The 15,101-nt window shown below is 37.2% G+C and overlaps 1 protein-coding gene across 1 annotated transcript; it reads right to left on the bottom strand.

Annotated features, from left to right (window-relative positions):
- Positions 1–13,821: 13,821 nt before the first annotated feature.
- LOC139841702 (uncharacterized) lies at positions 13,822–14,669 on the bottom strand. Its single transcript, XM_071831906.1, has 3 exons — positions 14,324–14,669; positions 14,086–14,197; positions 13,822–14,002 (listed from the first exon to the last, which is right to left on the bottom strand). Exons 1-3 carry the CDS (start codon positions 14,667–14,669, stop codon positions 13,822–13,824), a joined length of 639 nt encoding a protein of 212 aa, XP_071688007.1.
- Between the last annotated feature and the right edge of the window lie 432 nt (positions 14,670–15,101).

The following is a 15,101-nucleotide window of genomic DNA, read 5'->3' as shown; positions in this document are numbered from 1 at the left end:
CAAAAGTAAATGGTTACTCTTCCTCCCAGCAAGAACACAGGCATAACCTTGTGTGATATCCCAATCTTAGCTTATGGATGTCAGCGAAAGCATGTGTTCCCCATATTTAATGTCATTGATTTGTTCAGCTTTAATATTCTTAAACAAAATGTTTTCCTTGGTAACGAGTTTTGGAAAGGTAACTGACACAGTATGCGAGTATTTGCGCCACACTCGAGTAGTTGAGTATTGGTCATCAATTGCATCTTCATTAATAAAGATAAATGAAGCATACCAGTTATCGCCGGGATGATCAAGTGCAGGCTTCAGAAATCCATGAACTTTATTGAATGTGAACCAACCATTTTCATGGCGTGCTATACGTACCAAATGGCAAAATATCTGAATAGATGGCTCAATATTCCTTGCGTGACAATACATTTCAAAAATCAAGATCTTTCGAATTGATGCTGGTTCGAATTGACCAACAGCAACACCGTAAAACTTGCAAACTTCTAAGAAGAATGGTGTAAATGGCAGACGCAAGCAAAAGTTGAAAATTGAGTGGCCGTAAATAGCAACCTTGCCAGGGGCGGTGAGCAGGCTCTGGCATTGATTGCAGGAATCACTGGTTCAACACCAGCTAATCTAGGAAAATGTTGTAGTAGCTCGCCTAAATATATCTCATTTACTCTGCCATGAATAGCTGAAACATCCTTTATGGTTGCCATTAATGTTCTAATGAAACAGGAAGTAAAGAAGGTATTGATGGAAGAAGATGAACACTGTAGAAGGAAGTTGTAAAAGTAAATGATCGGTTAGGGTTTATGGTGGTTAAAAAGCAAATATACAGCTGTAATCGGTGGTGATTTTGGGGGTTTTGTTTTCAGCCACACACGTGTAAGGACAAGATAAAAAGGCGAGTACAACGAAAAGTCTTTTTACAGCTAGAGGCGCGTGCGGTATTATAGCTGTGCAAAAAGCAATCATCATAATGTCAGTAAAATTCGCCTATCATTTAATGCATGTGATGTGCTCCACGATGCAAAAGGAAAACGTGAAGACTTGGTTGGCATGAGTTATTCCAAGTTTAACAACTTAATCAATTTTCAAAATGCTTAAGTCATTAAACTGGGGGACTTAATGGTGTATCCTATTGTATACACGCATAAAAGGCGTAATGGTTGCATAAAAGTAGCATCAGAAAGGCTGGAAACAACAGTTTTGTGGAGTTGTCCGTCCAGCATTCTCCGCTATACAGGCTGCTCCGTCATACGTAAGCCCTGAAGGCCGCCTAGCGCGTAAGCCCTGGCCGGAGAACGCCACCTTCAGCATAAATTTCGGATTCCGAATAACAGAACGTATCATCATTTGACACGTGTCCCTGAGCAATCTGGTGGATCTGACACGATAAATAGACCCCTTGGGTCGTCATTTTACAGGGTTCAGATATTCTGACAACTTTGAGAGCGGAGACTTCACTTCTCTCTCTCTCTCTACTTTCTCTCACTAGAAGTCATCCGGCTAGCACTTTTATGCTCTACGGACGACAGATTGATTAAACCACCTCATAAGTTTCTACACTTGTGAACCGGGTCTGCAGGGATTATTTCCCAAGGGTAAACATCAATTAGCAACACTCCGCCCTCCTAAAGCCAGGCTACTTCTAGTATCTTGTTGACACACTAAGCCTTACCTCATAAGGAAATAGATGTTAACACAAAACTATAACGCGTTTAAAAGGTCCGATTTTGTCCGATCTTCTCGTTTTCACTCAAAATAAACAACAAAAAACGTTATTACAAAACTATAACGTGTTTAAAAGGTCCCTTTTTGTCCGATCTTATCGTTTTCACTCAAAATAAACAACGACAAACGTTGTTGCAAAACTATAACGCGTTTAAAAGGTCTCTTTTTGTTCGATCTTCTCGTTTTCACTCAAAATAAACAACGAAAAACGTTGTAATAAAACTATAATGCGTTTGAAAGGTCCCTTTTTATCCGATCTTCTCATTTTCACTCAAAATAAACAACGAAAAACGTTGTTTAAAAACTATAACGCGTTTGAAAGGTGCGATTTTGTCCGATCTTCTCGTTTTCTCTAAATAAAGAACGATAAACGTTATTACAAAATTATAACATGTTTAAAAGGTCCATTTTTGTCTGATCTTCTCGTTTTCACTCAAAATAAACAACGAGAAACGTTGTTGCAAAACTATAACGCGTTTGAAAGGTCCCTTTTTGTCCGATCTTCTCATTTTCACACAAAATAAACAACAAAAAACGTTGTTGCAAAACTATAACGCGTATGAAAGGTGCGGTTTTGTCCGATCTTCTCATTTTTACTCAAAATAAACAATAAAAACGTTGTTGCAATACTATTACGCGTATGAAAGGTGCGGTTTTGTCTGATCTTCTCGTTTTCACTCAAAATAAACAAAAAAACGTTGTTGCAAAACTATAACGCGTTTAAAAGATCCTTTTTTTGTCCGATCTTCTCTTTTTCACTCAAAATAAACAATGAAAAACGTTTTGCAAAACTATAACACGTTTGAAAGGTCCTTTTTTGTTCGATCTTCTCGTTTTCACTCAAAATAAACAATGAAAAACGTTGTTGCAAAACTATAACGCGTTTAAAAGGTCCAATTTTGTCCGATATTCTCGTTTTCACTCAAAATAAACAACGAAAAACGTTGTTGCAAACTATAACGCGTTTAAAGGTCTCTTTTGGTCCGATCTTCTCGTTTTCACTCAAAATAAACAACGAAAAACGTTGTTGCAAAATTATAACGCGTTTGAAAGGTCCCTTTTTGTCCGATCTTCTCACTTTCACTCCAAATAAACAACGAAAAACGATGTTGCAAAACAATAACGCGTTTGAAAGGTACCTTTTTGTCCGATCTTCTCATTTTCACTCAAAATAAACAACGAAAAACGTTGTTTAAAAACTATAACGCGTTTGAAAGGTGTGGTTTGTCCGATCTTCTCGTTTTCTCAAAATAAACAACGAAAAACGTTGTTGCAAAACTATAACATGTTTAAAAGGTCCCTTTTTGTCCGATCTTCTCGTTTTCACTCAAAATAAACAACGAAAAACGTTGTTGCAAAACTATAACATGTTTAAAAGGTCCCTTTTTGTCCGATCTTCTCGTTTTGACTCAAAATAAACAACGAAAAACATTGTTGCAAAACTATAACGCGTATGAAAGGTGCGGTTTTGTCCGATCTTCTCTTTTTCACTCAATATAAACAAAAAAACGTTGTTGCAAAACTATAACGCGTTTAAAAAGTCCCTTTTAGTCCGATCTTCTCGTTTTCACTCAAAATAAACAACAAAAAGTGTTGTTGCAAAACTATAACGCATTTGAAAGGTCCCTTTTTGTCCGATCTTCTCGTTTTCACTCAAAATAAACAACGAAAAACGTTTTGCAAAACTATAACGCGTTTGAAAGGTCCCTTTTTGTTCGATCTTCTCGTTTTCACTCAAAATAAACAACGAAAAACGTTGTTGCAAAACTATAACTCGTTTAAAAGGTCCGATTTTGTCCGATCTTCTCGTTTCCACTCAAAATAAACAACGAAAAACGTTGTTGCAAAAATATAACGTGTTTGAAAGGTCCCCTTTTGTCCGATCTTCTCATTTTCACTCAAAATAAACAACGAAAAACGTTGTTTAAAAACTGTAACGCGTTTGATAGGTGCGATTCCGTCCGATCTTCTCGTTTTCTCTAAATAAACAACGAAAAACGTTATTACAAAACTATAACATGTTTAAAAGGTCCCTTTTTGTCCGATCTTCTCGTTTTCACTTAAAATTAACAACGAAAAACGTTGTTGCAAAACTATAACATGTTTGAAAGGTCCCTTTTTGTCCGATCTCTTCATTTTCGCTCAAAATAAACAACAAAAAACGTTGTTGCAAAACTATAACGCGTTTGAAATGTGCGGTTTTGTCCCATCTTCTCGTTTTCACTCAAAATAAACAACGAAAAATGTTGTTGCAAAACTATAACGCATTTAAAAGGTAATTTTATTGTCCGATCTTCTCGTTTTCACTCAAAATAAACAACGAAAAAGGTTGTTGCAAAACTATAACGGGTTTAAAAGGTCCCGTTTTGTCTGATCTTCTCGTTTTTACTCAAAATAAACAACGAAAAACGTTGTTGCAAAACTATAACGCGTTTGAAAGGTGCAGTTTTGTCCGATCTTCTCATTTTCACTCAAAATAAACAACAAAAAACGTTGTTGCAAAACTATAAAGCTTTTGAAATGTGCGGCTTTGTTCAATCTTCTCGTTTTCACTCAAAATATACAACGAAAAACGTTGTTGTAAAACTATAACGCGTTTAAAAGGTCATTTTTTGTCCGATCTTCTCGTTTTCACTCAAAGTAAACAATGAAAAACGTTGTTACAAAACTATAACACGTTTAAAAGGTCCCTTTTTGTCCGATCTTCTCGTTTTCACTCAAAATAAACAACAAAAAACGTTGTTGCAAAACTATAACGCGTTTGAAAGGTCTCTTTTTCTCCGATCTTCTCGTTTTCACTCAAAATAAACAACGAAAAATGTTGTTGCAAAACTATTACGCGTTTAAAAGGTCTATTTTTGTCCGATCTTCTCGTTTTCACTCAAAATAAACAACGCAAAATGTTGTTGCAAAACTATAACGCGTTTAAAAGGTTCTTTTTGTCAGATCTTCTCGTTTTCACTCAAAATAAACAACGAAAAACGTTGTTGCAAAACTATAACGCGTTTGAAAGGTGCAGTTTTGTCAAATCTTCTCATTTTTACTCAAAATAAACAACAAAAAACGTTGTTGCAAAACTATAACGCGTATGAAAGGTGCGGTTTTGTCCGATCTTCTCGTTTTCACTCAAAATAAACAACAAAAAACGTTGTTGCAAAACTATAACGTGTTTAAAAGGTCCCTCTTTGTCCGATCTTCTCGTTTTCACTCAAAATAAACAACGAAAAACGTTGTTGCAAAACTATAACGCGTTTAAAAGGTCTCTTTTTGTCCGATCTTCTCGTTTTCACTCAAAATAAACAACGAAAAATGTTGTTATAAAACTATAGCGCGTTTGAAAGGTCCCTTTTTGTACGATCTTCTCATTTTCACTCAAAATAAACAACGAAAAACGTTGTTTAAAAACTATAACGCGTTTGAAAGGTGCGATTTTGTCCGATCTTCTCGTTTTCTCTAAATAAAGAACGAAAAACGTTATTGCAAAACTATAACATGTTTAAAAGGTCCATTTTTGTCTGATCTTCTCGCTTTCACTCAAAATAAACAATGAGAAACGTTGTTGCAAAACTATAACGCGTTTGAAAGGTCCATTTTTGTCCGATCTTCTCATTTTCACTCAAAATAAACAACAAAAAACGTTGTTGCAAAACTATAACACGTATGAAAGGTGCGGTTTTGTCCGATCTTCTCATTTTTACTCAAATAAACAACAAAAAACGTTGTTGCAAGACTATAATGCGTATGAAAGGTGCGGTTTTGTCTGATCTTCTCGTTTTCAATCAAAATAAACAAAAAAACGTTGTTGCAAAACTATAACGCGTTTAAAAAGTCCCTTTTTGTCCGATCTTTTCGTTTTCTCTCAAAATAAACAACGAAAAGTGTTGTTGTAAAACTATAACGCGTTTGAAAGGTCCCTTTTTGTCCGATCTTCTTGTTTTCACTCAAAATAAACAACGAAAAACGTTTTGCAAAACTATAATGCGTTTGAAAGGTCCCTTTTTGTTCGATCTTCTCGTTTTCACCCAAAATAAATAACGAAAAATGTTGTTGCAAACTATAATGCGTTTGAAAGGTCCCTTTTGGTCCGATCTTCTCGTTTTCACTCAAAATAAACAACGAAAAACGTTGTTGCAAAACTATAACGCGTTTGAAAGGACCCTTTTTGTCCGATCTTCTCGTTTTCACTCAAAATAAACAACGAAAAACGTTGTTGCAAAACTATAACGCGTTTGAAAGGTCCTTTTTTCCGATCTTCTCATTTTCACTCAAAATAAACAACAAAAAACGTTGTTTAAAAACTATAACGCGTTTGAAAGGTGTGGTTTGTCCGATCTTCTCGTTTTCTCAAAATAAACAACGTAAAATGTCGTTGCAAAACTATAACGTGTTTAAAAGGTCCCTTTTTGTCCGATCTGCTCGTTTTCACTCAAAATAAACAACGAAAAACGTTGTTGCAAAACTATAACATGTTTAAAAGGTCCATTTTTGTCCGATCTTCTCGTTTTCACTCAAAATAAACAACGAAAAACGTTGTTGCAAAACTATAACGCGTATGAAAGGTGCAGTTTTGTCCGATCTTCTCGTTTTCACTCAATATAAACAAAAAAAACGTTGTTGCAAAACTATAACGCGTTTAAAAAGTCCCTTTTAGTCCGATCTTCTCATTTTCACTCAAAATAAACAACTAAAAGTGTTGTTGCAAAACTATAACGAGTTTGAAAGGTCCCTTTTTGTCTGATCTTCTCGTTTTCACTCAAAATAAACAACGAAAAACGTTTTGCAAAACAATAACGCATTTGAAAGGTCCCTTTTTGTTCGATCTTCTCGTTTTCACTCAAAATAAACAACAAAAACGTTGTTGCAATACTATTACGCGTATGAAAGGTGGAGTTTTATCTGATCTTCTCGTTTTCACTCAAAATAAACAAAAAAACGGTGTTGCAAAACTATAACGCGTTTAAAAGATCCATTTTTGTCTGATCTTCTCGTTTTCACTCAAAATAAACAACGAGAAACGTTGTTGCAAGACTATAACGCGTTTGAAAGGTCCTTTTTTGTCCGATCTTCTCATTTTCACACAAAATAAATAACAAAAACCGTTGTTGCAAAACTATAACGCGTATGAAACTTGCGGTTTTGTCCGATCTTCTCATTTTTACTCAAAATAAACAACTAAAACGTTGTTGCAATACTATTACGCGTATGAAAGGTGCGGTTTTGTCTGATCTTCTCGTTTTCACTCGAAATAAACAAAAAAACGTTGTTGCAAAACTATAACGCGTTTAAAAGATCATTTTTTGTCCGATCTTCTCGTTTTCACTCAAAATAAACAATGAAAAACGTTTTGCAAAACTATAACGAGTTTGAAAGGTCCTTTTTAGTTCGATCTTCTCGTTTTCACTCAAAATAAACAACGAAAAACGTTGTTACAAAACTATAACGCGTTTAAAAGGTCCGATTTTGTCCGATCTTCTCGTTTTCACTCAAAATAAACAACAAAAAACGTTGTTGCAAACTATAACGCGTTTAAAGGTCCCATTTGGTCCGATCTTCTCTTTTTCACTCAAAATAAACAACGAAAAACGTTGTTTCAAAATTATAACGCGTTTGAAAGGTCCCTTTTTATCCGATCTTCTCGCTTTCACTCAAAATAAACAACGAAAAGCGTTGTTGCAAAATAATAACGCGTTTAAAAGGTCCCTTTTTGTCCGATCTTCTCATTTTCACTCAAAATAAACAACGAAAAACGTTGTTTTAAAACTATAACGCGTTTGAAAGGTGTGGTTTGTCCGATCTTCTCGTTTTCTCAAAATAAACAACGAAAAACGTTGTTGCAAAACTATAACATGTTTAAAAGGTCCCTTTTTGTTCGATCTTCTCGTTTTCACTCAAAATAAACAACGAAAAACGTTGTTATAAAACTATAACATGTTTAAAAGGTCCCTTTTTGTCCGATATTCTCGTTTTCACTCAAAATAAACAACGAAAAACGTTGTTGCAAAACTATAACGCGTATGAAAGGTGCAGTTTTGTCTGATCTTCTCGTTTTCACTCAATATAAACAAAACAATATTGTTGCAAAACTAAAACGCGTTTAAAAAGTCCCTTTTAGTTCGATCATCTCGTTTTCACTCGAAATAAACAACAAAAAGTGTTGTTGCAAAACTATAACACGTTTGAAAGGTCCATTTTTGTCCGATCTTCTCGTTTTCACTCAAAATAAACAACGAAAAACGTTTTGCAAAACTATAACGCGTTTGAAAGGTCCCTTTTTGTTCGATCTTCTCGTTTTCACTCAAAATAAACAACGAAAAACGTTGTTGCAAAACTATAACGCGTTTAAAAGGTCCGATTTTGTCCGATCTTCTCGTTTTCACTCAAAATAAACAACGAAAAACGTTGTTGCAAAACTATAACGTGTTTGAAAGGTACCTTTTTGTCCGATCTTCTCATTTTCACTCAAAATGAACAATGAAAAACGTTGTTTAAAAACTATAACGCATTTGATATGTGCGATTCCGACCGATCTTCTCGTTTTCTCTAAATGATCAATCCTTAATTAGCAATGTTACTTAATTACGGATTGAGTGCAATAAGATTACAATGGAGGATGGAATGTTTGATGATTATTTTGGGCCCCGATGATCGTCTTTCACTTTAACTATCAAGTGATCAACCACCCCGACCCGGTCTTGATTGTTAATTAGTATAATTCACCTTTGCGCGGTGTAAAAATCCCTTGGGCAAGATCACAAGTGGAAATTACAAAGGCTTGGGCAAAATGGCAGAGAATCAACAACCCATAAATGAGAGGCCAAGCTCCCTATTTATAGTATTTGAGATATCCGCGGTCTGCGAATTACCTAACCGTCCGCGGAAACTCAGCGGATTTAACCGCAGTCTCTTATTAACACGGAAACATAACTGCTATACTTATTTTCAGCGAACACTCCATAACCTTGCATTATAGTTCGCGCAGTTCTGCCCTCGGACTTTAGCAAATAAAATATACATATACAATGCTATGTATATGATCAAGTCCCCCCAGTTTATTATGATACATATCGCAAAGCAGATGTATCATGATAAACTCTAAAAATGCGCAGTTTTTGCAACCATCATCCGCGCTTAGTCATTTTCGCATTTACTTAGTTACCGTTGCAAGACAAAAGTTACCGTTTGAGTTATCACAACGGATAATTAATACAAACATTTACCACCCTTATTTCCCCTATATATATCGTGATTCTCAATCACTAATTTTCTACTTGCTTTCTCTACCACAATTCGCACTTGTATACATTCGCTATTAACCTTTACAAGTTCTTCAAACACAACTTTTCCACTTTAATCAAAAATGAAAATTGACGAGGTCGATCGTAAGGTGGATCCTAAAGCTTTAATTACAAAGTTGTTAACGAGCCCGGAGGCTAAATCGTCGGCATCTACCGAGCATCAAATCAAACAGGAGAAACAGGCTATTCCAATCGTTGATTTAACCTCGAAATCAACAACATCGGAACCAAGTTCCACAAAACGACCGGTGCAAACACCACCAACATCGCAGAGCAAGAAACTCAAATAAAGCACTCCTTTATACGATAATCCGATCACATCGGATTGTGAAGGAGATCAACAAACTGGTATAACACAATCATCTTTGATTCATGCCAGTTTTTGTAATATTTATTGTTGCTATTATAATAATCACATTGTTTTGCAGGAGGCTCGCCTTTCAATCCATTTTTTCTTAGCCCTGATTCTGCGGGCCAAATCACGGAACTGTTCCGCACTCCCCCTGACTCTTATGGGGTGCGGATTGATGGTCTATCAGGATATACTTATGCATCAGCTGGCGCTGCTCTGGATCAGCGCCAACAAATGAAGTTAGCAATCCCCGGTGAGCTTCGCCGCGAATTCTCCAAACTTTCTGCGCTTGATGCGCACAACAGTTTTATTCAAAACTTCTACATGTGCTTCAACTCGGCGTACGATATGATATGCCGGCAAGAACAATTTTTCAATGTGCTTGGAGCTGAACAGCAGAAGTACAATGCTGAGAGAATCAAGGCTGAAAACAGCGAGAAACGCTGCGTTGATCTCTCCTATGAGCTCACCGCGGTTAAAACCGCGGTAGATGAATTGAAGCTACAGGTGTCTACTTCAGCTGACAAACAAAAGAATTTTGAAACCACAATCTCTTCATTGCAAGAGGAAGTTTCAAGGCTTACTGCAGAGAGAGACACCGCTGTGGCCGCAGCAGCTTCCGCGAAGCTTGAGTTCACGCAACTCCGCCAACACCTACCGGAGTTTGCTAAAAAGGTTCTCAATTCACGTCCAGTGAATGTTCTATTTTCCACTTATGCAGCTGCCTTACGACTACGCGAGAGAGTAGAGTTTCTGGATGAAATTGCTCCACATTGCACCATACCAGATCCTCTGCCTTCTGCCATTGGAGATCACGTTTGCTCACTTGCAGAGGCACGTGAAGCAGCTGCTACTGCACAAGCAAGCTTAGCGGATATTCCAATCAACAAAGTTACTGTAATAAGTCAAAAAGATGATGCCACTTTAAAAGACATCTTTGAGCTTGACTTATCTAAGCTAGAATAAAATATTGTAGAAATTAGCGCGCAGCTATCTCTGCACCTTTATCAATGAAACTTTATTTTTTCATATTTATTCGCGAGTACTCTTTATTTATATAGCGCTTTTATCAACAATATTCATAACACAAACTTGTCCTTTGCAATTTCCAACATATATTATTGTGCACATAATAAATGCGTACTTTTGCGAAACAATCTGTATTCGTATATGTTTATACGTTATGAATCTTCTAAGTCCGTCGAAACGATCCTTAGGCAATTAATCAGCATTGTGATGCATCTAAGCATTGGCAAAATCAAATACTTAGGATATAAAATTCCTTTCGCAATAATTCGCATGCAAAAGTGGGCAACTTCATCACTTTGCTATTTAAACACTGCAAAATACTATAGCATTATGAAACAAACTGTAAAACATTTCATAATAATTCGCATTTCACAAATAAACTTTCCGCATACTTTTACAAGTGTTTATTTTTAAAATTCCTACAAGCGTGATCAAGACTTGCAAAAAATTAAAAACAAAAACACCTAATAAGTATATCAGCCATATGCCTTAAGTCTAATTTCGAACTTTGTTCATATATCCTTGATAGTTTTTCGCAAAGCTACGCGTAATATCGCTTTAACAAAACGGCATGCCACGCATTAGGTAAAATTCGCCCTTCCATATCCGCGAGCTTATATGAACCTGCAGCATTAATTGCCACAATTTGATAAGGGCCTTCCCAATTAGGACCCAATTTGCCAAGCTTTTCTGCTCTGCTTGCTTCATTGTTTCGCAGCACCCATTTGCCTATAGCGAAAGACAACGCACACACTCTTTTGTTATAATACTTAGCAATTTGCTGCTTATTATTCGCTTCTCTGATAGCAGCCATTAACCTCCGCTCCTCAATGAAATTCAGGTTTCCGCTCAACACAGCATCATTCGCTTCTTCTTCAAAGTTAACTATTCTATGCGTCGGTACCAGAATTTCTGCGGGAACTACTACCTCAGAACCATATACCAAGCTAAAAGGTGTATCCCCCGTGCTTTTCTTAAATGTTGTGCGATGTGCCCATAACACCTTGGGTAATTCATCTACCCAGCCAGTTCGCTTTTCGCACAGCCTCTTTTTAATACCGCTTACTATATCACGGTTGGTTACATCGCATAAACCATTAGCTTGTGGGTGCGCCACTGACGTAAACTTTTGTACGATATTTAAATCAGTGCACCATGTCTTAAAAGGATCTTTCGCTATTTGAGCACCATTATCGCTAACCAATTCTCGCGGAATGCCAAATCGGCAAACAATGTATTCCCCTACAAAATTTCGCACTTGTACACCAGTAATAGTGCGAACTGCCTTAGCTTCAACCCATTTGGTAAAGTAATCGATTGCGATAATTAGGAATTTAACATTGCCAGGCCCGGCAGGATATGGCCCTACAATGTCAATAGCCCATTTATTAAACTGCCATGGTGAATTAACAAGAATCATATCATGCCGCGGCATTCTATTCTGTGGAGCATGCCTTTGGCAATTTTTACAGTGTTTAACAATTTTCGCTACATCGCGGTATAGGGATGGCCAAAAGTATCCCATTCGCATAATTTTCGCAGCGATAGTTTTGTAGCCTGAATGCAGTGCACAAGTACCATTATGCACTTCTTCTATAATCATTTCTGCCTCGATTGGGCCAACACAACGCATCATTGGTCCGCAATATGATTTGCGATATAAGATACCATCTTGAATGATATACATCGGTGCTCGCTCTCTTACTAAACGAGCTTCGCGACTATCACCTGGCAGAATATCACTGCGGATATATTGTAGAATTGGGTTCATCCAGTTTGGCTGTTCTTCTGTAACATATGCGACCATTAAGTCACTATCTATTGATTTACTTGGTAATTCCTCAACCCATACTTATTTTTAAAAGTGCGAGAACGTTAAAGGGTCAATTTGCTCAACGCATCCGCCTTTTTGTTTTGGTTTCTTGGCACTTGTACGAGTTCGAAATGCTCAAATCGCGCTGCCATTTCTTTCAATAGCTGCAGGTATTTCTGCATAGAGGGATCGTGTGCTTCAAAAGATCCATTAAACTGATTCATTACTAACTACGAATCTGTAAATACACGCAGCTTAACAATATTCATTTTTCGCGCAATATTTAAGCCTGCGAGCAATGCTTCATATTCAGCCTCATTATTTGTCACATCAAAATTAAACCGTAATGCATATGTATGCTCCTCACCACATGGGGTTGCCAAAACCAAACCTGCACCTACCCCTTCTGCGCACGAAGTGCCATCAGTAAACAAATCCCAAGTTTCACCGAGTAATGGTTTTAGCGCTGTTCGCTCATTAATCACCTCTAACTCGCCAGACAGTTCAGCGAGATAATCTGCCATAACCTGACCTTTTTCAGCACTACGCGGAAGGTAAATTATTTGATAAGCACCTAATTCTACTGCCCACAATGCGAGTCTACCAGATATCTCTGGTTTGGTTAAGACTTGCTTGATTGGCATATTAGTTAATACATGCACTGGATGCCCTTGAAAATATCTTCGTACCCTTCGCGTTGTTAAAATAAGCGCATACACAAACTTTTCAATCGGCGCATAGTTTATTTCACTTCCCGTAAGAGCTTTACTAACAAAATACACCGGCTTTTGTATTTTGTTCCTTTCTGCGATCAAAACTGAACCAAAAGCTTCGTTTGCCATTGAGATATAAAGATAAAGAATTTCGCTCTGAACTGGCGCTGTTAGTGTAGGCAAAGTTTTCAACAACTTTTTCATCTCTTGAAACGCGGTTTCTGCTTCACTGGACCAAACAAAATTCTTTTGCTTCAAGCACTCTTTTAGAGTTTTGAAAAATGGCAACTGCCTTTCGGCAGCTTTAGACAAGAAACGCGTTAATGCGGCTAGTTTTCCCGTCAAACTTTGCACTTCTTTAACCGTTGTTGGCGCGGTCATATTTTCTATAGCCGCGATCTTTTTCGGATTAGCTTGAATACCTTGTTCTGTAACAAGATATTCCAAAAATTTTCCTTTAGTTTCGCCAAAGCTACATTTTAGCGGATTAAGCTTCATGTTTATTTTTCGCACTTTGTCAAATGTTTCGCGCATATCTTCAATGATTCGCTCTTGCATCGTGCTTTTGATGACTAAATCATCTACATAAGCTTCAAGATTATGCCTTATTTGTTTATCAAACGCGGTATCAATCAACCGTTGATATGTCGCACCCGCATTGATTAAACCGAAAGGCATCATTATATAGCAATATATGCCTTTGCCCGTATGAAATGTGGTTTTATCTGCGTCTTCTTGCGCCATAAGAATCTGATGATAACCTCTTGCCGCGTCCAGAAAACATTTATATGGAAAAGCATGTAAAGATTCCACTTTTGAATCAATTTCTGGAAGCGGATAGTTATCCTTGGGGCACACTTTATTCAAATCTTTGTAATCAATTCACATTCTCTAGGAACCATCAGCTTTTTTCACCAACACTGGATTTGCAATCCATGATTGATATTGAACTTCGCGCAGAATTCCAGCTCTTACCAATTTTGTTACTTCTTCGCAGAGCCATTTTACACGATCTGGGGCCATGCCCCTTCGCTTTTGCACTACAGGCTTTAAAGTTGGATTTACATTGAGCCTGTGTTCCGCAATATGACGCAGAACACCAGTCATATCATTTTCGCACCAAGCAAAACATCCATGTATTAGACAAGTAATTGCACGATTTGTTTCCTAATATCCGCACTAACATTGCGTCCTACTTTGATTTTCTGCTCTGGATACGCGAGATTAATTATTTCCATAGGATCCGCATCATCAACAAGGTCCTGCCCTGCGGTTTTTACGTTAACAGCCGCACAAATAGGCATAATGCTCATTGAACATATTGTGGCAACCCCTTTATATGTTGGAAACTTAATCATGCCATGAATTGTGGACGGGACAATTCCAAATTTACTTATAGCGGTTCTTCCCAGCAACATGTTATAACGAGATGAGGCTCGCATAACATAAAAATCAAACCGCGCTTGTCGCACCAAGGCATCGTCATTTACATCAGCCAGCTCGACGTTTAATGGCAAAACACCTATAGGTAATGAGGATTCTCCTGCAAAGCCAATTAACGAAACCGCGGTTGTTTCCAGGTACGTTTTAATACTTTCTGGCAGTTGATCGAAACATTGTTCGTAAATAATATCGACGCTATTGCCGTTATCGACATGGACTTTCATGACTGTGATGTCAGCTTCCGCGATTTTGCACGATACCACTATCGGAATTTCAGAGAAATCATCGCTCTGCATTTTCGGGAAACTAATTGGCGCAAATTGCCAATTATGATACATTTTAGCGGACTTTCACTTTTTTCCTCTTTTTTAGGCATTCGCTCGCACAGCGACCACTATATCACTATCATTTCCAATATTACTCATTATTCTAAGCAATCAAGCAATTCACCGGATGAAATTAAACCAATTGAAATTAGATGTATGCACCTGCAAATCATCACAACAAAAACACGATTGAAATTAAACTGACGAATTAATTGTTTGATGGGACGAAACAAAAAATTTTCAGTTTAATTTGTAAGACGTGTCCCACGGATGGCGCCAATTGATCAATCCTTAATAAGCGATGTTACTTAATTACGGATTGAGTGCAATAAGATTACAATGGAGGATGGAATGTTTGATGATTATTTTGGGCTCCGATGATCGTCTTTCACTTAACTATCA

Source organism: Rutidosis leptorrhynchoides, chromosome 4 (genome assembly GCF_046630445.1).
Source record: "Rutidosis leptorrhynchoides isolate AG116_Rl617_1_P2 chromosome 4, CSIRO_AGI_Rlap_v1, whole genome shotgun sequence".
NCBI classification, from domain to species: domain Eukaryota; kingdom Viridiplantae; phylum Streptophyta; class Magnoliopsida; order Asterales; family Asteraceae; genus Rutidosis; species Rutidosis leptorrhynchoides.
Note: the sequence above shows the minus strand (reverse complement) of the source record. Positions and strands in the feature narration are given on the sequence as shown.

Coding starts and splice junctions, on each gene's coding strand:
- LOC139841702 (XM_071831906.1), bottom strand. CDS start 14,669: ATGCAGAGCGATGATTTCTCTGAAATTCCGATAGTGGTATCGTGCAAA. Junction 14,198..14,323: donor GCTGGGAAGAACCGCTATAA/GTAAATTTGGAA, acceptor TAAAAACCGCAG/GGCAGGACCTTGTTGATGAT. Junction 14,003..14,085: donor GATATTAGGAAACAAATCGT/GCAATTACTTGT, acceptor TGCGGAACACAG/GCTCAATGTAAATCCAACTT.